Source organism: Aythya ferina (assembly GCF_964211825.1).
Source record: "Aythya ferina genome assembly, chromosome: 3".
NCBI classification, from domain to species: Eukaryota; Metazoa; Chordata; class Aves; order Anseriformes; family Anatidae; genus Aythya; species Aythya ferina.
The window spans coordinates 93,254,264-93,276,996 of NC_140298.1; the positions used below are offsets into that span (position 1 = coordinate 93,254,264).

General features: G+C 39.3%; 1 protein-coding gene across 4 annotated transcripts in view; it reads right to left on the reverse strand.

The window, feature by feature from the left end:
• Positions 1–13,198: 13,198 nt before the first annotated feature.
• The window catches only part of PRIM2 (DNA primase subunit 2), a 106,804-nt gene continuing 97,269 nt past the window's right edge, over positions 13,199–22,733 (reverse strand). For 3 of the 4 annotated variants that reach the window (XM_084515967.1, XM_084515966.1, XM_084515969.1), the window contains 2 exons: positions 20,304–20,372; positions 13,199–13,780 (listed from right to left, as the gene is read on the reverse strand). In XM_084515967.1, the coding sequence (XP_084372093.1) occupies positions 13,553–13,780; positions 20,304–20,372 (297 nt within the window). In that variant the 3' untranslated portion in view covers positions 13,199–13,552. Of the gene's footprint in view, positions 13,781–20,303; positions 20,373–22,733 lie in introns of those variants that run through there. The other variant, XR_014691995.1, reaches the window with a different exon arrangement.

A 22,733-nucleotide genomic window follows, 5' to 3' on the forward strand; every position in this document is an offset into this window, starting at 1 on the left:
TGCAGGAGCAGCCCCAGTGAAAGGCAAGGAAGCTCCCGAGCCTGGATGCTCTTCAGCAGGCAAAGAAAACTCTCTCAAAGGCTGGGTTTATGGATAATGAAAAGTGCCTTCCCTCCAGCGTAGGCTTCAGGTGTTACTGAAGGGAGGAAGGTCAAAAAAAGACTTTGTCTCTTAGTTCCTTGTTTGGTATCTTTTTCGGCTCTTTGATATCGTGTCCTTGGAACTGAATGCTCAAAAAGCAGCTACAGGAAACTCAGAATTTTTGTTTTCCTCCAGCCTTTTGTCAGGAAGAAAAGCGTTTGTTTATCGAACTACCTGTGGAGAAACACAAAGCAGTATTTCAATCACTCACCGCAAACCAGAAACACGAGGTAAAAGTCATACAACTGGGAGCCCGCTCAAAGGATCATAAACTTCCTTCTGTGACTCCATTACTCTGACAAGCTCCTGTTCCTGAAAATACCATTAAAAAAATACATTTCTCCTTTACAGCAATCCTAGAATGGCAGAAAGAAATTAATAAAGTAACTGGAGTACAGCTTTGAACCATTTTTCAGTGCTTATGAAATATATTGAACATATTCAACCCACAGCTTTGTAAAATAATAACTTAATTTTATTAACAGGAGACAGCACACGCTTCTCTTTGCTCCATGCATGTCTTTAACCTTAACCTATTAGGAGGACCATATCTAGAGGAAGGAAGATAATGAATAGTTCAGCCATTATGTCAAAAAGGAATCAAGTATCCCGTTGTCCCTGTTGGATATCCAAGTAGCCAAAGATTATTTGTCATAAACAATCAGGTTGCATTATAAACTGATAAGCTAACAGGGGAAGTTTTCCTATTCCAACCAAATCTGCCAAGCAAAAGATATTTTTGTTGCTTTGTTTGATCGTATAATAATTTGCATATCAAAAATGTAAACAGTTACTTATGATTATAAAATAATAATTATAATATGAAACAGGCCAGTTTGATGGCATCAGTTCAAAATCATTTGCTGCAGCACATAAGCCAGTGCATGAAATTTGCTGAAGCTGGAGTTTCCCTGGCTGTATACTCACAAGACTGGAATACAAAATGCAGCCTTCCAAATTCAAACACGTTTATGAAGCCTAAATACCTGTTTTTAGAGAATACGAGATGTGTGATGCTCGGAACAAGAGAAGGCTGGTACAAAGTATACACAATCCAATTCCTTGGTCGATCAGTAATTATAAGAACAGTTTATATTTGGGGCATTTCATCTCATCTTCAAGATCTCTCGTGGAGGACTATGATGATAAAACACGGGGCTTACTTTAGCTCTTGCAACACTGAAATCAATCAAGTATCTGTATGCAGGCCAAAGGGACAATAAATCGTGTTTGTCACACCTACAACCAATTTTCTGAAAACAAAAGATGTAACAATTTACAGACCCTTGGATGCTCTATATTTATCTTTTGCTAGATGTGAAGACAGAATCCACCTTCCCACCAGCACCTTTTTTTTTATAAGCATCTTTTTTAATAGACCAGACTTTTTTTTAGCAGTAGATTTCTCACTGCAGCTGAAGCTTCAGCCGAGGCAGATGATGTTTGAAGCAGAGCACTCTGGGCTCCATGGAGTGGCCTCAATTATACTTCATACAAATGAAGTTATATTAATCTCAGCATTCATCATGAAGTATGACAAAGTTTAAAATGCCTCAGATTTGTTATGAAAAAAGGTATTATGAAAAATCCTTCCCATTACATCTGTTTAATTTACTATCTCCTGCATGTGTTTTCTAGTTACAAGGCACGTTTGTTTTCTTTATTGGTAAATATTAGAACAACATGAGAGATTAAATTAGAAAAAATGTGTGCTGTTGTGAACTCTTAGTTAGAGAATTACTTGTTTCTGCTGCATCGCCTCAATAACTCACTGATCTATACACCCTGATCAATATTCAGCCAGGTCAGTCACAAATACAGACCCTTACCAGGCAAAGGTGTTTGAGGCATCTCAGTTTCTGGAGCCAACAAAACACAAGAGTCGTTTCTCCACATCATGTCTAGACACCTTTGGATGCCCCCCATTGAAATTACGGGGTTCCCAATTACAGGTGAGCTAATTGGGAGCAGCTTTCATGCAGGTCCAGTGTGAGATGTGAAACCCTGCCTCTGGATATGCAATGAGACTCATTGGCCACGTTGCAACAGAGACTGGATGAGCCTCAGGAGCACCAGGACACCACCTGGAGTAGAGAGGAACCTCCTAAAAAAAGGCCCAGGAAGAAGGAATATCAGAGGCATGGAATAACAACCACATGCAGAAATGCAGGACGATGCTTTGGTTTAGAAAAGCAATAACTGAGGAAGGATACAGCTGGGGCGTGTGACGTTGTTAAGGTGAAAAGAACAATTAGCTGCTGCTTCTCGTCACATAACGTAATGATATAATCAGGCACAAAGCTTAAAATAACAAAAAAGAAGGTGTTTTGTTTTGTTTTCTCACCTAATACCTAATCACATCTCGGAAACTATTATTACAGAAGTGTCTGAAGGTCAAAAATATGAACGACTTTGAAAACTGTTGCAGCAATTAATGGAAGACAGGTCCAGGAATAGCAATCTAGGGCTATCTATGGCATCTACTACACCCTATGAATCTGGATCCCAGGGTTTAGCCCAGGAATGATCACTAGGAGGCAGGTGGGACTGCCCGGAGCAGGATCGCTGCCCTCTTCCTTTTCCTAAGCACCCAGCCAGGGGCAGCGGCCAGGGATGAGATGTTATAGGGCTCACACACAATGGCAAAGCTTAGCTTTATCAGGTGGAAAGCACTCATCTCAGTTCAAAACGCTCAGGAAGTTCAAAGCAATCACAGTGAAAATTTAAGATTTGTCTATCAAAATAAAAAAGTATTCTGAACAGGCAGTAAGTACGCATCAAGCTTGTTGTTACCTTTTTATGCTATGAGACTTAGAGCTGGGATTGAGTGGTTGCATGCACCTCCAGTATTGCTCGCATGAAACATAGAGCCTCTTTCAGGCAAGTCTTTCAAAACAGAAGGAGTCACGACTATTTGGTGTGCATTAAATTTACATATTTTTACTTGGATTGAAACCACCAGAGAAATCCAGGCTCTAGATGCTCTTGCTTGGTCATAAATGCAACCCCAAGCACACCAAAACCCGACGCATTAAAACAATCTTGACAAATAATTAGGAACTGAAAACCTGAGAGCTGACGTAGCTGAAATGACAAATTAGAAATGTCATCTCTCTACGCACGTTCGCCTAGTGTCACTCAAAGCCAATGTATTTTTACCCACATCAAATTAGAATTGCCAGCTACTGTGGATTTTTCCTTGGACAAGGTACAGCTGAGAGCTCTGCAAACAGAAACCTGACTCTAAAGCATTTATTAGGGAGCGATCCATAAATCATCTGCCTGTGTGATTAATGTTGGACATAGGAGCGGGGTGGTTGTTTGTCACAAGGCTCACCTGGCAGAAGTGTGTCTTCAGAAACCAAAATATAAAGACTAATTCCAAAAAGGGCAAGATCACGAATGAAGGTCTTGTCAGACACCAACGTATCCTTTTCACATACGCATGCAGGCTCAGGAGGTAGATGATCCTTGGGGGAAACAAATAAAAATAAAAAAAAGAAGCCTTTCGTCTCTTTCTACCTTTTGGTCCACCTGCAATCAGCCCTTTGCTGGCTGAGCCCCCTTCTCAGCTAATCATCTTAAACTCCTCCTTTCCCCTGGCAGATCTCACCACATCTGCATTGTTTTCTCAGATGCCTAAGACTTCATTCCGCTTTCCAGGCAGTGATTTTTGATTTGCTATAACTCACGGGCATCTACTTTCAACATAATGTATGACAGAGCAGCAGCAGAGACAACAATTATTCTTCTCCAGCCATTGCTAGTTGAAATCAAGTCTGCGAAGCAATACAGTGCACGCCAGACCCAAGATGGTGGATGAATTTTCATTTCCATGCACCAGTGACACCTTAAAATGACTGTTCTTAAGGTTATCACCAGCTGGAAAGGTGCAAACAATTTGCAGCACAGCCTGTACAGCTGCCTAAAATTCAGGAAGGCCCGGCTGGTTCTGGTTTCGAGGAACAGGACAGGCTGCAATCGGTGTCTTTCTGTTTTTTGCCTTATTGATGCGATGTTGCAGTGACAACAAATGAAGAGCTGGAACATGAGGGCCCGTGTTCAAACAAGAGCTTCTGCGTTGTCAAAGATGCTGCAAAGTCTGTGGGCAGCAAGAGAACTGCCTCCAGTACGGGAGGCGCAGACGTCAGCTCAGGGTTATTTAGCATTTAATATGATTTCGTCTGTTTTCCTCCTTTGTATTCATTGATTTGCAATCCTTCCTCAGTACCCATTTCTGCCACAATAGCTATGGTAAATTGCCAGCTTTTATTGGGTAGGCAAGTGGCCAGCTGAGACTGTGGACATAATTAACGTGGCCATTTTAGCAATTCACCTCAAACCTTCAGTTTATACAATGCATCTATGTAAAAACATCTTCTAGTCACAGTCCTTTGTTTGTTTTCCTCTTCTTCCCCTCGTATCTGTTACATTCACTCATCACAACATTGCATAATTTAAAACTGTAAGCTTTGAGGGAAAAAAAAAAAGGCCTCTCTATATTCTGCAATGAGACCATGACCAATGAGACACCGTCACAACTGCGCCTCCAGAAATTAATATACATGGTAATAATGCTGTATTCTTCCAACCATTTCCTTATCATTTCCAAGTATATTTTTTCCTTATTATTTTTTAAGCAGTGATGGCAGCTGCTTTGATTCATGTCCAAATGCCGACTTCCAAATGCCAGCACTGCACCTCTTTGCACCGTGCGCTCCTTACTGCATGCGCTTTTCTATAGAGAAAAGCGTGGTGCAGCAGCAGCAGATTAAATGAATCCAGATGGTTTTGATCCTTTTGATCCAGAAAGATCCTTTGGTTTTGTCACGCTCCAGACTGTCGGTGCTCTGAAGCCACAGCGAAGCAATTCCCAGCCCTCGGCACCTCAGTATGGCGCTGCAGATTGGCAATGGAAATGCTGCTCTTGGGGAATAACGAGACTTCCAGGCAGTATCTGTTGACCAAAACACTGCAGCTCTGCTAAGCAGTCGTCATCTAAGCAGCCTTTGACTTCCCACAGACTGATGAAGGAAGCAGATGGGCCTCCACGCGTTCCTGGGGCGCATTTTCCCTCTCCCAGATTCCCTGAACGCAAAACGCACAAAACTAGACAGGGACAGCATGAAGTAGGAGTGCTTCCATTAAGCCAGACCTATTCTGAAGAGCAAACCTGACATCAAAAACCCATCTGGGGACCTTTTCCGACCAAAACCCCTCTCAGAGAGCGTGCACAAATGGAAAGGCTTGCTGCCTGCCAAAGGAAAAAAGCTCTCGGGGCCGCACCGCACATCCATTAGTAGCTGTGAGTAGTAACAGCAGCCTGTAATCATTTGGGGTTTTGAAGACTAAACAGCCAGGTTGAACGTCACGATCCTTTTGATAGCGTGACTCTGTGAGTTCATAGAAATGAAAGCCTGCACAGGAAATGTATTTATTTTGAGGTATCTGTATGCTAGCAAGTATAAACACCCCTAAGAAGTCATCCAGGAGGACTGCTGTTTTCCTAGGGCTGCGACAGGTTTTTGATGCATGCAACTACCAGCCAACATCCAACCCTCTTAGCTCACTACCCCACAACCAGTTCTTCCACATATACAATTAATACATTGATGCTTCTATCCTTCCCTGCCCTATTCCAAAGCCGTCCCATGACCCCAAAGGCCAGGCCGGGCACCTTTCAGTGCTACCACATACCCAAAATCATAAGCAAGAGCTGAAGCGATTACCAACAGAAACCTTACACGCCTCTCTCTCTTCCCCCACGGGAAGTTAAGGCTTTACCAGTCACAGATGTCCAAGAGAGCACAGCACAACATGTATTAGGCATTAGTCCTCCACCTGGCAGAACAGACAGGTACAGGTTAACCCCTGGTTTAGTCGTTTTTCCTCCGCAGACACCATCCTGCCATGCAGCTCATTTATGCCACAGGTTCTGCCCAGCGAAGCACGGCGATGGATGCTCACAAGCTAAAAACGATTTCCAGAGAGGAGATTTAGGTTAAGTATCGTCCCCATGTTTGCATGCAAGATTCTCACCACAGCGAACCACAAAGACGTTAACACCACGATACGTGGAAAAGATTTGCTGAATGTATTTATTCATTTGGGGAGCAAAGAGCCAACGCCTCACTCATGAAGCAATCCGTCAGCGACAGCTGAAAATTAAAACTACAGATACAAGGCTCTGAAAAAACTCAGGAAAACCGTGCAGTGCTGATGTTTTTAATGAAAATACATAGACATCTGGAATTGGAAGAAATGACATCATTTTTCAACTTACTGGTAGGAAGACGTGGTAAAATATTTCTGGTGTATTCCTACCGCTTACTTTTACTTCACACAAATATTAACATAAGTCCCAAAGAAGGCTCCTGGTGTAGCTATATATTGAGCATGTGGCTTCCTGTAGTATCTCTGAGTTTCATAAGCAGTCGGTCAAGGCAGGCCCACCTGCCTGACCTGGCTGCACAGGGCTCAGTGGAGGATGATGAAGAACAGGCTTTTCAGTCGGCTGCTCAGGCTCGGCAAAGTAGAAAGAGCCCACTTACTCCTTCATAACATCAGCTTAATAACTTTTGTTAAAACCCATCTTTACTAAAACTTGGAATGCATTTAGACATTTCTTCCAGGTTTAGGGACTACTTCAGGTCTTAGCAATTAGCCTCTAGTTACAATGGCTGAAGGTGACAGCTGAATGAGTAACATTAGATAGAGGAGTACTACTTCTTTCCTTTTCTTTTTTTTTTAAGTTACTGTTCTTGCAGGCTACAGAAATAACAGAAATATCCCTCAGGTTAATTTTTGGTATAGAAAAGGAATCTTGGAGCCATTATCAATGAGGAAAATTGCGACTTGGACAGGTCCAGGACTACTAATACAAGGGGAAAATAATTAGCTTCTTGGGAACAACCTTCATCATTGGCAACAGGCTCCAAATGGCTTTAAGAAATTCTACGAAACTGTCACTAAGAAATGCAGCGTTCATTAAAGTAACTTATATGTGCTTAAAGGCACTTTTACTTTCACAAAGCTTTTTTTTTTTCCTTTTTTTTTTTTTTTTTTTTAATCTTAAAGCATTACCTAGAAATACTGGATCACTACAGCTAAAGGGTGTAAATAAAATTTTTGAACCAGCACTAAATTCTAGTAAGGGAATAAAGCATCTCTGGAGTTTGCTACACGTTCAAAGATGAGAGCGACTACCAGCCCTTTGATAACCTGGATGTGAACCAAGAGTTCTGGCTGCCGGGTTTACTGCAAAGATTTGAGCAGCAATCCTTGAGGAACAAATTTAGCATGTTTTAAATTCTGCACAACAGGCAATTTAATAAGTATTGAACCTAGCGTGGAATAAGACAATCACATGGCAAGTACATTGCCTGCAAAAATATCGAAGGCCCATTACCACCACCACTATTGTTTTTTCAGTCATGAAAACTGTTTATCAAAAGCACGTTATCAGACCCAGTTATAGCTGGCATACATCCATATGTTATAGAGAGGGATGATTTTGCCCTCTTGGAGCTCTGTTTAGATCTTGTAAGCATCACGCAGGTGAACTGCTTTAGAAGAAAAATCAGCTACCTGTAGGAAGCGAGTGGCTCTTCTCTGCTCAGCAAGCTGGCTTCACACTTGCCTGGGGAGGACCCTAGAGAAGAGTAAATGTCCCATCAAGTCTCCCTGATAACCAGTTTGGATACACCAGCTCCATGGCCCTGCTTTGGGTTAAATTTGGCCCTCATTGTGGAAGCAATTAAAGCAGCTGAGCATTGTACTACCTGCATGTCTGATAAGGACAGCAAGTTTGGTTTGTTTGTTTGTTTTTTGCTCCAAAATTTTATCTTCATATACTCAAAAACAATTTGGAGATCGAAAGCAGAACCCTGTGTCTAGAACTGGCATAAGCTCATTGTCATGGGCTGCCTGGGTGGAGACTTCTGCAGAAAATAGATCAAATTTTACTCCGATGCTTTTTTAATGTGCATGCACTCATCATTTTACTTGGGGGAGGATGTTAGGTAAGCAAAGAGAGGAGTTAATTTCATATGGTGTGTGAACAATTTTGGAGGTCCTTAAATTTTTATTGTGTGAGGGTTTTTTCTAACTGGTGCTTGGGGATCAAATGAATGAAATGGCATTTTTTAATCCACAGTCACAAAACCCTAAGATTTAAAGGGGGAGGGCACCTTATATCTGTCATAAAATTCAGTTTAAGCAATAGTATGGAAATGCATAGAAAGTCCACAAAAATAAGTGATTTAGTTTAAAAGGACATTTAAATGTATTTTCCAATGAATAACACATTTTAAATGTTTACAGTACAGAAGTCTAATTTTCTTCACCTGAATGTTAAAAAGGTGAGAAATATTTTTTCAAGGATTGCTTCTAAACATGAGTAGAAACAAGCAGAGAGAGGAGTACTGTACATCCTCATAGATGCTTACATTCAACAAATGAATATATATGTGCAATACCAACACATTCAACCGTATTACTATATTATATTATTATTAAACTCATATTACAAATCCTACAACTGATTTGAAATGGACTTAATACAATTTCCTTTTCCTATTTGTATGTTGATTCAGGTATTTATACTTGTTCTTCTTGATTTGTTATCATAATGATGAAATTTTAAGAAGCAAGGTTACAGCTACGTAAATTGAAACGAGAAGTTCCCTCGACTGTCAGAAACTGTACTTCTGTTAACACCAGATCCTGAAAAACACAGTCATGTAATTACCGCTTGGGACATCACAATCAACTAAAAAGAAAAATGTAATCAGCTGTAGGTGAAACTATTCTACCCAACAGTGCCTCCTGACAGAACAGAGAGAGTGTAAGCATCCCCTAACCCCCGTTCCAAGTCACAGTGACACGGCTCCTCTTCCCTTCAAAACCCTACAGCAACTACAACCATCCCTTACCTACGGGACATGAAGAGATCTTTAAGTGTTTCTATTTACGTTCTAGTGGCAGAGATCAAAGCAGAACTTAGGCCATTAAGCAGGTTTTGTGGTATTTTTCCCCAGCCAAACATTTCTCCGAAAACTGTAGTTGGGCAAAGCACTGAAACCCTGAAGACCCAAAGACCGAGTGGCTGCATGAAGCTTTTTCTTTCTATTTAGGTTTCCTCTGTACTCTACCCAAACACACTGCCTCTGAACCAAGGGTGCTCTGCAGCTGCTAGGATTCAATTCTTATTAAACATTAAAAATAAAACCGAGTGTCATGGACTTCAAAGGCCAAAAGGACCACTTGGATCGTCCCCTTTGAAGAGTACAAGACAGACCAGTGCATTTCATGCAGTAGTGCAAGTATCAGGTTGACTCGAAGATTGAGCAAAGATATTTCTTCTGAACTGACCTTACTTGATTTTTACTGGTTCACATTTAAAGTGCTGCCATTCAGCATGGCACAGACTTGTCTTCCCTTTGTGTAACACCTCCCACGGTACAATTCTGACGCCGAGCAGAATGTAATGCTCTCCTGAAACATAAATAAATAAATAGTAAAGTTATGCCATATCTGACTCCGCTGTATTCATGTCCTTGTCGTTATCAAATTTTCATCTTAATTAAGGTGTATAATTATATGACAGAACAGCTTCAGTTCGTCCGAGTCCTTTTGTGTCAGCTAGGAACAGCATCTTGCGATGCTCTCATTGTGGCATCCACTTCTGCTTCAAGAGATGTCGAGAGATCATTTGTCTTTCTGCTGGTTGCAGCCCAATCACCAAGTCCTGCTCTCCCCTGACAGGTGACAGAGCTCTCAGCAGCACCTTCCTAGCTCCAGCTATTGACCTACTTTTCATCTATCCAAAAACACTTCTAAAGATTTCTAGTGCTTCCTCTCTGTTATCAAGTTACAGCTTAGGTATCTATTCCTGTTCGTTTCCCAGCTATAATTCACTTCACATTATGCCAGCTTTTTTTTTTTTTTTTTTTAACCAGTTTTCCAACCGATTTACCTCCATAGATGCTTCAGGTTCCTTTTGCACCCACCATTCGTAACCCTTGTCCAATTCACATGCCCCAGGTCCTCCAGCATTTAAGAGATTCAAACAAATCCCAGCAAATGAGTGCACTAAAGGACAAACTATGTTCCTTTTGAAGCACCCTCCTCTAAATGTAATTGCTATACATTTAGGATGACATTTTGTAAAAAAGGTGTTCTTGTCCAGAACATTTTCCAAATGCAGAGGTGTGTGTGTGTCTCCCCTTCCCTTAAAGCTACAAAATACAATGGAAGGTGAAAGAGCCACGCGGAAGGAGAGCTAAGACAGCTGATGCTCGTAAATAGATCCATCCGAAATACTTTAGAAATAAATTATTTCCAATTTGTAAAAGAGCAGGGTTTGTTTCTTTTGTATTCTGGTTGGTGGTGTTTGTTTTATTTTGTTTTTGACTACTGCATAATCGTATCAGTCAATGGCTTTCAGAATCCTTATCTTCTGGCTAACTGCAATTTTTAAATAGCGTTACGACAATGCAGGATGAGTTTTCCAAATGATTGATTTGCATATTCTTACTGATTTTGCCTTTCCAGTCTCAAAGAGCTCTGTAATCAAGGAACAAGTGATTCTTATTCAAATTACAAGGCAGTAAGAGTTTAAAGCTCTGGGAGACAAATAATTCTTCAGTGTCCAGCTGCTACGAAGGAAGATTCTCATTTTGGGTTTTTACAAAGGATCAAACTCAAAATATTCTGCTTTCAAAGTCAAGACGGTCAAAATGTGTGAAATATGAAAATAAATCACCTTCAGCTGCTTTCAAAGAGAAAAAAAAAAAAAATTACAAACTTTTGCTAGTTACTTGTAACTGTATGCACTGATTTGTATGTTTTCTATTATATATTTTTATTACAATCCCCCTGACAGCTAATAAAAGGGAAGAAAATACAGTTCAAAGCAATTTCTAGTACCTCCAGAGAGGCAAACTGGCAATAATGATGTAAACCAGTGGAGGACAAAGGCTTTGTCAAATCATTGCTGTTTGCTGCAATTCAGATGAAGATTTTCATTCAACAGAGGATTTGTGAGATTATATTCTCCTCCCTGTAACAAGAGAATTGCTTTTAAATTCTGTGTTTGAGTTCCTAAAAATAATGTTATGCTGCTAATGTTACAATCAAGGTAGATAGGTGAGCAAGAAGCCCACTCCCACCATAACAGATTTCAAAGCACAGAGGGAGCTCACAAACGAAGCACTAAGAATTTTACTCATTGAGCAGGTGACAGATGTCATCATTAGCAGGGTTAGGGCAGAACAGAGATGTTCTGATGCTGAGCAGAATGTAATGCTCTCCTGAAACATAAATAAATAGTAAGGTTACGCTAATAAATAGTAAGGTTACGCTAAATAAATAGTAAGGTTACTCAGAGATGAGTAACTCTGATTGAGTTACTCAATTGTAAATTAAAATTTGGGGGCCGTGGCTCGGACACGCTGCCTGCATCCAGTACACCTTGACCTGCTCGATCAGCTGTTCCACCAGGAGCATGAGGAGCACAAGTCACATTGGAGGGCTGAAACGGTTTCAGTTCCATTAAAGGGATCCACAATGTTCATTAAGGCACTTCCAACTGCAATATTCAGTAATTCAGAGGATAGTTAGCACTCACGAGCACACTTAAATCCCTAAGGTCCAGTTTCTTAACCATCTAATGCAACCAGTGGAGCCCAACACTTCCATACAGAGATTAACATCCACAGGTGTCTGTAACTCCCTGCTGCTTGGGCCCAGAGCAAAAACTGCCCTTCAGGACCCAGCAAGCAGAGCCTTTTCTCAGGATGGACTTCTGTAACTCCTTTGGATACCATGTATTAAAAGGAGTAAGGTTTTTTGGTAGTTTACACAAAGCAGACACTAAATAAAGGAGTAATTCAAGAAAGTGAATCCTGGTTGTGAATGGTCTTCTAACAGCAAAAGATGCAAAAAGATTGACAGCTAGTCCAAAATTAAAACAAATAATCATTAGTCCAGCCACACCATTAATAGTCAAACATTGCAGAGAAAATAAAACCTCTAGCATAAGACAACTGTATCGGTTACATACGTATTTCTTTGCATCTCTCCCTGTTTTCAGTGGTACACGCACCTTGCCATTGCCCCTTGGGGTCCTAAGGTCAGCAGCATCCTCCTGCACGCAGCAAATGGTCAGGGTCCCAAGTTGTTCATCAGCAACAGCAGGATGCTGATGGTGGGGGTTGGTCCTTCTCCTCTTCAGCCTTCACTTGGGGGTAACGTTACACATTTCCCAAAATGCTCTGCAGACTTCTTCATTGGTCTAGCAATTTTAGCAAATTACACCCGAATACATTCTATATAGCGTGGTTTACTCATGTTGCATTCTTCTATTTTATTCTCTTATCTCTAAAACCTGTTTTGCACCAGTCTTTACGTTCTATTTCTTCAAGTATCAGCACCTGGCCACTGGTGAGTTGTTCCTATCCAGCACCTCAGGTCACAGATCCAATCATTCTGCGAGCAATAGCTGCTTATTACTAGCCATTAGCTACAGAAACACACCCAAACTGTTACAAACGGAGGCAGTACAGCAGACAATTGTACAAAGCAAGGCTGCTATTAGGCAGTTGCTGTTAGAGCTAAAACAAAGCTCCAGGTAGGCCAAGACAAGTCTAAAGAAAACAAGCCCAGAAAATCTTGGTACTGAGGGTTTGCGGAGTTTCTACAAAGCCTGTGGCCTGTCACTAGCAACAACATTGTATTTGCTTACAGGGCCTTACCAGCAGCTAGGTCACTCTCCAGAAAAGGGAGAAAGTCTTTGGCTTCTGCAAGATTAGTCAGCTGGTGGTGTCACTTTTTCTGGATTACCTTCTTCATACGGTTGTCTAAACTCTGCTTGGTTCTATTTCAAGCACCAAAAAGGCCATCGAAATTTGATTATGAGGTACACAAATAAGGGAATTGATTTCCCTCAGGTTCCTCATGTAGAAAACAGAGACTGGCTCACCCCCTTCAGAGGACAGCTTGAATCACAAGAACTTAACTACCATACACAGACAGCTAAAAAGGAAATACCACAACCTTGTATTTTACAATTTATTTATTAATAAGAATCATATAAAAGTGACCAGAAAATGGGATATAATAATTAAACATTTTGAACAAACTCAAAAAACGCAAGTCAGGCAAAAACCACTTTAAGAATCAGGAATGAATTTTCATTTCCCATCCTTCGACACACTCTATACACCAGTATCCTAAACCAGCAACTATAAGCACTGGATATGATTACAGCCTGGGTAAGTTTCTTTTCATCAGCCCATTCAAAGCACTAAATGCCTGCGTTTTCTAGGTAGTGAAGTGCATATTCCTTAGTATAAGGACACATTCAGCTAAAGAAGAAAGACAGAAAGGAAGACAAAAAAAACATAGCTGCTTAATCTTCAGTGAAGTATGCCTCCAGTCCCTCCAGTTCTGCATCAGCTGTTGTATTTGAAGAGCTGGGAGTAGAAGCTGAGGTCATGCTTTCCTGACTATTGCTTTTTTGTTGAGAGTTGCCTAAATGACTTGGTTCCTTCTTCAGCTCTCTACCACCAGTTAATAGCTTTTGACTCTCTGCAAAATACTGATTAGGATGATTCAAAGAAAATCCAATGTCGTCGAGCTGCACAAAATGAAAGGAAAAATTATTACATTTCTGAAAAAAAGGTTTTTTTCATATTCAAGAATAATTTAATTAGCAACTTAGTAATAAGTTTCATTATTAATAAACTAATATTCTATAATTTCTATATTGTTGAAGAAAAATGCATCCGTTTGTCAATACTAGTCCAAGAAATATTAGGATACCACAGATTTATTTTCATCACAAAATTTCTTCCTTCACACCGGGGATAAAATTACTGCTTTGACATAATCAGACAGTATTTTAGACAGTCTTTCCTGTACTAAAAACAAACAAACCCATAAAACAATACAGGTAAAATAGTATACCTTTACAAATCTAGGACATCCAAACCTATACTTAAATCTTTATCTTCCTATGCTAAGAAATGGACTACAGGAAGTCTAGAATGCAAACAGCAGTAGAGAATATAAATGGAACTTGTTACTACTGAACAACAGAAATGTCGAGCTTGAGCATCAATGTGAAACTCTCAGTAGAAACCAGTAGCTTTGCCTCTTCCCCTTTTTTCCCTCGGCAGCCACAAAAGCAATATTTACAAGGCAGTAGATTAAGACTGTTCCTGTGTGTTGGAGCAGTTGTTGGAGAGGAGCCCATGCAGGAGCAGGGGGTCTGGGGGCAGCTGCCACCCACATGTGGGGGACCCGTGCTGAAGCAGTTTGCTCCTGGGGGATGGACCCCATGGTACAGAGCCATGTGGGAGCAGTTCTTGATGAGCTGCTGCCTGTGGGCAGCCCCTGCAGGCTCAGTTTGGGAAGGACGGCATCCCGTGGGAGGGACCCCACAGGGAGCAGGGGCAGAGAGTGACCATGAAGGAGGCGGAAGAGAGGGGATAAGGGGGTAAGATATTTTTGGTTTGCTTTTATTTTCTCACTGCTCTAGTCCGTTACTAATAGGTAATAAATTACATTAATCTCTCTACAATGAGTCTGTTTTACCTGTGATGATAATTAGCGAGTGATCTCCCTGTCCTTATCTCAATCCATGAGATTTTCATTCTATTTTCTTCCCCCCCGGCTCTGTTGCAGAGGGGTAGTGAGAGGGTGGTGTGGCAGTGCTGAGCTCCCACCACAGTAGTTACCGGTGTTAAACCACCACAGTCCTTCCAGTGACAAGGACTGAGGAAATCTGTAAAAATTCCCAATCACAGGACACAACAAGCCAGAGACCAGGGATTTTCTGCTGCCACAATCTTCCCATTTTCCCAGAAAGGTGGAGTCGATTGCAAGTTAACGAGCAACTTTGCATGTGCACACGCACACACCGCATGAGGATACGTGCGGTGGCTGATTTAATATGCAAAACCATCAGCCTAAATTTCAGCCACTTGTGAAAAATCATAAAGCAGAGAATCAATGTGCGTCCTAAATGGGCTCCTGATTAAACGTATTACTGCAGCCTATCTTAGCACCATCAGAAAATGGCTGCACGTACAACAAAATCTAATTCAGGCATGAAAAAAAAAAAAGATATTAGCAACTGTAGTAAGTGACCTTGGTTGAAAAACCCTAAAAATAAGTGACAGGCCTAGCACACTCATTTGGAACTCAAAATAAAAGGCACATAGCAAAAAAGAAACCTCAGACCAATACTGGATTTCATTTCAATCTTATCTGGATGAGTTTCATCCAGCCAGCTTTCATCCACGTCCCAATTTCCATTATCTGGGAACTAAATTACGTCTTTACACCAAAAAGGCTTAAAAATACGCAATACAGTAAAAAGCTGGTTTTCTTAGGAAAAGCTCTTAATTATCTTTTTTTTCCTTAAAATCTCAGTTTTCTTCAGACCAATTTAAGGCTCATTTTGTAGCTCTAATTCTGTTCTGTGGCACTTTCCCCAACAAATTAGAAGGAGCTGCAGAAGCAGCTCGTTGTACAAATAAAACCCACAGCCACGTTTCCAGAGGTGACTGATGGCATTTGTCTATAAGCTACTTACTGGCTGTTAGTTAAAATTGTCGTATGATCCCACGTACCATTTCTCCTTTCTGAATCTAATTGCTGCTAAAATAAAGCTCTAGTGGATGAAGTTTAGACAATGCTATTTTAATTAAAAGGATTCTGCCCGACACCTTTTTTTTTTCTTGAGATGGAAAAGAGAAAGCTTTGTTCGTAATCATCATTATCCTTTATGATAGTGCAAAATAATTTTGTGTAATTTCCAGCAGGTTTCAGTGAATACGTCTCCAAACAAAAATATTCTGCTCTGACTGAAGTACACAATAAATCTTGACCACAAAAATGGAGGTGAAGCATACAGAAATTTTCTTGACTTTTTACATTAGATTTGCTCATGCAGGTTTTAGTGTTTTAGGTAACATACACTAAAAAAAAATACAGCAAGTTGAAAACCTTCATCACTAACTTAGTAAATTTCTGGTAACTTACAGCTACCAGAAGCAGAGAAACTAGATTTCTCTATCAGTTTATCCATTCACACCTGTAAATCCATCTGGAAGCCACTATGCCCAAAGAAAAATGTATTTTCTGGGCAGTCAGAAATTTAAGCTCGCAGAGTCTATCGATCCAAGTGAAAAGACCTGTCACTTCAGACAGAACTCTTTATTCCATCCAGGAGCTGATGCTATCACAAGACTGTTCTTGGATTCAACACATTTTGCACATACTGACCTTCATCCAAATTCCAGTTTTACAGTTCTGCTATAGCAAATGTTGTTTTGAAAGAAATTGAAGCAATTGCTTTGTAGCTATGGTATCTTTGTTTTTTTAACCAAGAACTTTTAAAACGATAGCTGACATTACAGAGAAAGCGTGGAGCAATCATGGTCTTACTGTAAGTGATATCAATCAACCAAATACTTTCTTTAAAAAAAAAAAAAAAAAGTCCAATGTTCTTCTGATTTGATGACAAACTAAGAAAAATGGTCTTTGACTTCAATTTTTTCCCTTTTTTTTTTTTTAATAAACTATTCAGAAGTGATTCCTTGGCACCAGAAAGGTTGCTAAGTGTGCCAGATTTCATTTGCTCTTTAAAAATACAGCAAGACTGCAAAACATCAGTACTCAGGAATAAAATGTTGAAAGATGAATGTTAACATATAAATAATCAGCTGTACAGCAAGTAACTAGCACAGCAACACTCATGCAAATGAGCTTAACTAATTCATTTGGAATCCAACTTAGTAACGCAGACACTAGCCAGGTAGGTTTTCTTTTTCATAATAGTCAGTCTCAGATCAGTACAACTGTGAGTTATTTACAATCAAATTTCAAAGCACTAATTATTTCTACAGGCAAGCTGACACAAGAACATTAATTTAACCCACTAGTAGTTCACAGCTGATTCATATCCTCAGTCTCTTACTTGAGTATATGTATGTAGTCCAGATCAAAATTGTTCATTGTGGAAATATTTTTCTCTATTTTGAATTGTTATTCAACTCTATCAACTAAATTAAAATAAAATCTATCTGCTTTTGTAACTGTGAAAGGCACTCCTCATTACTGTGACTATTTACTTTGGGTAAAAAAAGCAGCATTTATTTAGGTATGCCATAACCAAATGTTGAGGTGCAAAGCATCTCCCCCATCCTCCCCAATTAGTTGTAAACATTCCCATTCTAGTTCAGCTGGACTTATTAAGACTGACTTAGTGTCAGGCACTACACTACTGAAGCCAACAGCAAAACTGCTGCCAGCATGAGAATAAAGTGCAATATAAACCTGATAAATGATGACGGAGAAGAAATGCAGAGAGCTCTTAAGTAGACAGTGTGTGACTGACTCTGTGAACTTAGAAAAACATCACCTTAATTATGCAAGTCTCTAATACAAAGCTATTTATGGTATAAGTCTAATCTACATAAGCACTATAATCTCTTTGGAGAATCATAGGTAACACAACAGCTTTGCCTAAAATGTATCAAAAACTTCCTTTATAAAATTCTGATCAGATTATAAAACTGAAGCTGAGAATTCTCCAGCTAAACCAGTCCATTATTTCTGGAAAAGTTTTACTCAAGGCTGTTCACCTATTTGACAAAACGATAACAATCAACCTTATACCCTTGATTCTTCAGAAGTTTCTTCCACTGAAAAGCTCTGCTCTTCATATACAGGGAAGCAAAGGTTATATTGCTTCATTAGCTATCATTGATTACAGAGACACTTTTTTTTTTATCCTCCCCATGAAAATAAAGTTACTAAAACATGTAGTTACAGGACAGAAAAATCATTCTCAGCATATTGTTAATGAATTTAGCAGTTAAATTTTCCAAATAAATAAATAAATAGATAGATAGATATGCCCACATAAGCATGTGACATTCAAACTGCTGAAAGTGACTTTCTGTGCATTCAGCTTTTGGTGCTGGAACAACAATGACAGGAACTAACAGCAGGAACCCCAACAGCATCTGACTATGTTCTGCCTCTACCTGTTTTGAAGCCACTGCATTCTCTTAAGTGAACTTCAAGAAAATTACCCAAGTTCAGTAAAATTACTTAGTGGACTATAGAAAAATTAGCAGGATTAAAAATTCAAAGACCTATCACCTCAAACCCATTCAAGCCACCTTAAGAAGTAAACAATAGAAGGGGACCTAACACACCATATTGTTCCACATTGAATTGTTCCATTTACTTATGTGGACAGCATTCCCAATATCTCCATTTATAAGCTTTTACATGTCAGAGGATCTTCACAGGGGGATTTAGAAAGCAATAAGTTATTCCATGTCTATTAAACATGATTTTGTAGAAATGAATAAGGGTTATTAGGGCACCCAGCTGGACAAAGAACTGGACAAAATCTTTTTCACTAGGTTGATCACCTGGGCTGAAAATGATGGCATGCAGGCTTTGGGATGGCAGGACTTTTAGAAAGCTCATCGTTTAGAGATTCTAGTTCCTTCTTCCCCAAAAACAAAACATGACAAAAAAACTACAGTTCTTGGTAAAAAAAAAAAAAAAAAAAAAAAAAAAAACATATTAAAAGAAATTGTGCTTATGGCTTGAAACCTGTCCATAAAATATACTTATTCCCTGGAGGCTACATTTACATCCAACCTATGCAGAAATTCTCAGGAAAGTTCAATGCATGAAAAAGAACAATCATAATGCTTCCTATTGTTTCTTGGGAAGATTTTGATAGCCTTCAGGACGGAGCTGTTGTTAGATGACAGTTTCATTTCTACATGAAATGAATGAAAACAGAACAAATAAGATGAATCTCCAGCTAAAGTATGAAACAACAGCAAAGCAGAATGATGATTTCCTTAGCGCAAGCAGCGAAGACACACATTCATATTACCCAGTACTGAAAAAAATAAAGCTTTGTGGGAATTTACCATAGGACAACGGAAAGACAGCTTTACTAAAACACAACACATATTCAGCACCGTGTTGATTTATTCTTCGGTGAATACCGACCTTGGGTTCACAGTCATCTTGGGAATATTATTTCTACCGCCTTAGCCATACACAGGGTACATATTATCTAAATTTCAAATAATACATAATTTTGAATTTCCTTTCAGATCATTACAGCCATTTTATCATCTTTGACGGTAAGATAAAGTGTTCCTCTCAAATTACAGCTGCCAAACTGCCAATACTGCATATGGCTTCAAAGTACACTTATGCTACATATTCATCCTAATGATTGCTGGGAATTTGAGGAAACAAGCAGTTCCATCTAAATCAAATGTGAAAACCAATAAGAACAAAAGAAGTCAACAGCGAATGCCTCTGGGTAGGTCATCTAATCCTCAACCAGATTTTGAACAAGACTATTCCACATTCTGATATTTGAAAGGGATGTTTTTAAGCTGTGGAGAGGACAAATTTATAAGAAGGACTGCTCTCTGTTGTTTTTTCTTGACAACAAAGAACCTCAAACCAATGAGAAAACTATTTTTTGAATCAAGAAATCATGCAGGAGGTATGTTACTGCCATTCTCTGTCTTACAGTTTTGTGGATCTTGCTTTAATATTTTATAGAAGCTTATGATCAAGCAAGTGGGAAAGGTCTGTGAATGTTCAGTTTGCTTTAAAAAATCATCACATGTGACCAAAGACATGATAAAATATCAAACGAAAATAAACAATATTAACTCTGTAAGTGGTGGAAGATTAGAGTTTCAGTTACATTTGTTAGATCGATTCTGTTTATTTTTTAAGGTGTATCTCAAAATACCAAACACGCATTATGGGTTAAAAAGAACAGTTTGTTTAAAAACAGGGTATTGAAAAAGTTGAAGGGCTTAAAATAGACAAAATTTAACATTTTTGACATTTTTAGGAAGAAATCATAACCTTTTACTGTATCTCGTAACATTCAGGATAGCAAATAACATCAATATGTGAATGTAGGAAATTACACAAGAATATGAGAAATTATTGAAATGAAAGCCAACTAGGCAAGACAGCTGATGGATGTGAAAGCTGCAAAAAGCCTCTGGATTTCATGCATGATTTCCATGGCCTTCCTTGAGACAAAAATGGTGATTATAGTATAACAAAAATTAGTAGCTACTTACATCGTGTGTCAATTCAAAGTACTTCTGACAGGCCAACTGGTAATGCATGCCCTTCACCAAATCCAGGATCTAAACAGAGGAAGAAAAAAAATTTAAAGCTTCAGAGGTAGCACAGACATAGAACCAGAGAATTCTGCATCTTGTTGATGTTACCATGACAAGGTAAATATCACTCTTCTCAGCAGACATGTATAATACCTCGCAGGATGCTGCAGCACATGACATCTTTGACTCGTGTATTCTATTAATAAGTGACAGCATTTAGACACGCTGTATAGTTCTTTAAAAACACCCCAGCCACATTAAAAACAAGATAAAACCCTAGGAAGATACGTCTGGTCCCTAAAACTTAATTTTAATACCCTTAACTTCAAAAATGAGTTGTATGTATATTTTGGTAATACAATTGTGACAGTTATTGCCGAACTATCATATTGCAACATCTCTTCCATAATTGCAGACATAAATCTAGTAATTCAAGTGGTTGAAGCATGAAGCAATCAAGAGCACACTATTTGTATTTTTATTTTCCACATTACCAGCTTGTACAGATGCAGAATGAAACGCAACTGTGCTCCCATCAAGAAAATTTAATGCAAACCCTTTAGACAAGTGTCTGTGAGAGGGGAATGCTTCTACCTTCAATCAGATTTGTCCTTTTTGAAATGTAGTTATTTCTAGCCAGGCTCAGCAGAATACATGAGTGAATAGCCTGTTTTCAACACCTATTAGGAAAATCATGCCATCTTTTGTAAATACAATTTGCTTCCCAATTCTACCGCATGTAATCTCTTCTGTGCTGTATAAAGTTCCATTCTTATCAGCAGCACGCAATGCTGCCCGAATTTTTATTTATTTATTTAAGTTTCATCACCTCCTCCCTCCTTCATAGAAGCAAAACGTATGGGCGCTCTGCTTATCAAACAGAGAAGATTGCTGGAATTAAGAGATAACCTCACTGGAAGGAAAAATAGTTTTCAAGAAATGTTAATTTCAAGGCCCTTTCCCAGGTTTGACCTTTGTGTCAAACACAGCAATACACTCCGGCTTAAATCCCTGCTGCACTCATTATTGGATGCCGCCTTGTATTTATTGACAGATATATAAATAAATTACATTTGCTGAATGGATAAAAATGGCAACACACTGCCAAGAAAGTACTTAACCGCATTGTTTCTCTGTTATAGTTCAACTGATTACATTTCTATGCCTCTTGCCACTTCCTGTTAAATCTTCTGTAAAAGATCAAGACCAAGGCCAGCCAGGCAATGAAGTCTGAAATTTGGCACTCTTAATACACACACACATATACACATACAAATATACACACATATATATATCCCTCCCTTTAAAAAGGACTGAAAAAATTAGTGTCACATTAAGCAAAGGGCTGAAGAAAATTTGTCTATTCGAAACCCTTCAATTCCATTTTGCCTTACGTCCTCCTCTGCCTGTTCCTTACAATGAAATCACTACTGTGCAAAAGAGCTCTCTCTATCCTCAAGTAAATGCTCACGACATCGTATGTATGCATGTATTTAAAAAAGAAAAAAATGGTTTTTAAGTAAAAATCCCAGATTTTTACATTTATGTGTATTCCAACAGGACAGAATGGTTAGAGCAGTTTTCATTATACCAAAAAGCCATTGTGCCCCACTGTATTTTCCTCCTGATTCAGAGTCATGATCGTAAGACCTACAGGTCCCACTGGCTAGCTGAAAGAAACATTTGCCCCGAGTTATTTCCTGGGATTCAGATTTTTCTCAACTAAACCTTCCGGCTGGAATAAGTCAACTAATTCAATCTAGCTCATGAGCCCTTAAGGTCTCCTAAGAATTATTCATTTACCCAAGATTACACCTCAATATAAGTAAACAGTTCAAAACCTCAGGTGGAAACGCATTGTAAGACTCCGAACCGAGTGAGCCTACAGAAGCTGTCTGAAGTATCAGCAACTTCTGAGTATAAAACCTCCAAGTTTAAAGATAGCGAGGTTATCTTCTAATTTAAGAGAACTTTCAAGAAAAGTTGATTGGTTACAAGGCTAGTAGTCACACTGCAGCTTAACTTTGCAATTCCAGACCACAGCTACAGCTGCTTTTTGCATCGATGCTACCATTATCCAACTCTCCTGAAAAGCAGAAAAGGCAAGAATTATCAAAGCTGGCTTTTGATTCACTAACTCGGTGATTCACAGGATGTGAGATCAAGCTGCTGTTGTTGTCTCCGACGGTTCAGTGCAAAAATGGTAACTTCAAGTGACAGATCTCAGAAGAGGGATCACTGACACGGTACGGATGACGAGAGAATGAAGCGGCACTTATAAATAAATTCCACTTTTGCAGGAGAGATTATCCAGAACAAACTATTCTGAAACCAGGCCCATTTAAGCCCTGACCCATCCTCAGGAAAATCTTGACCTGTCTTTAG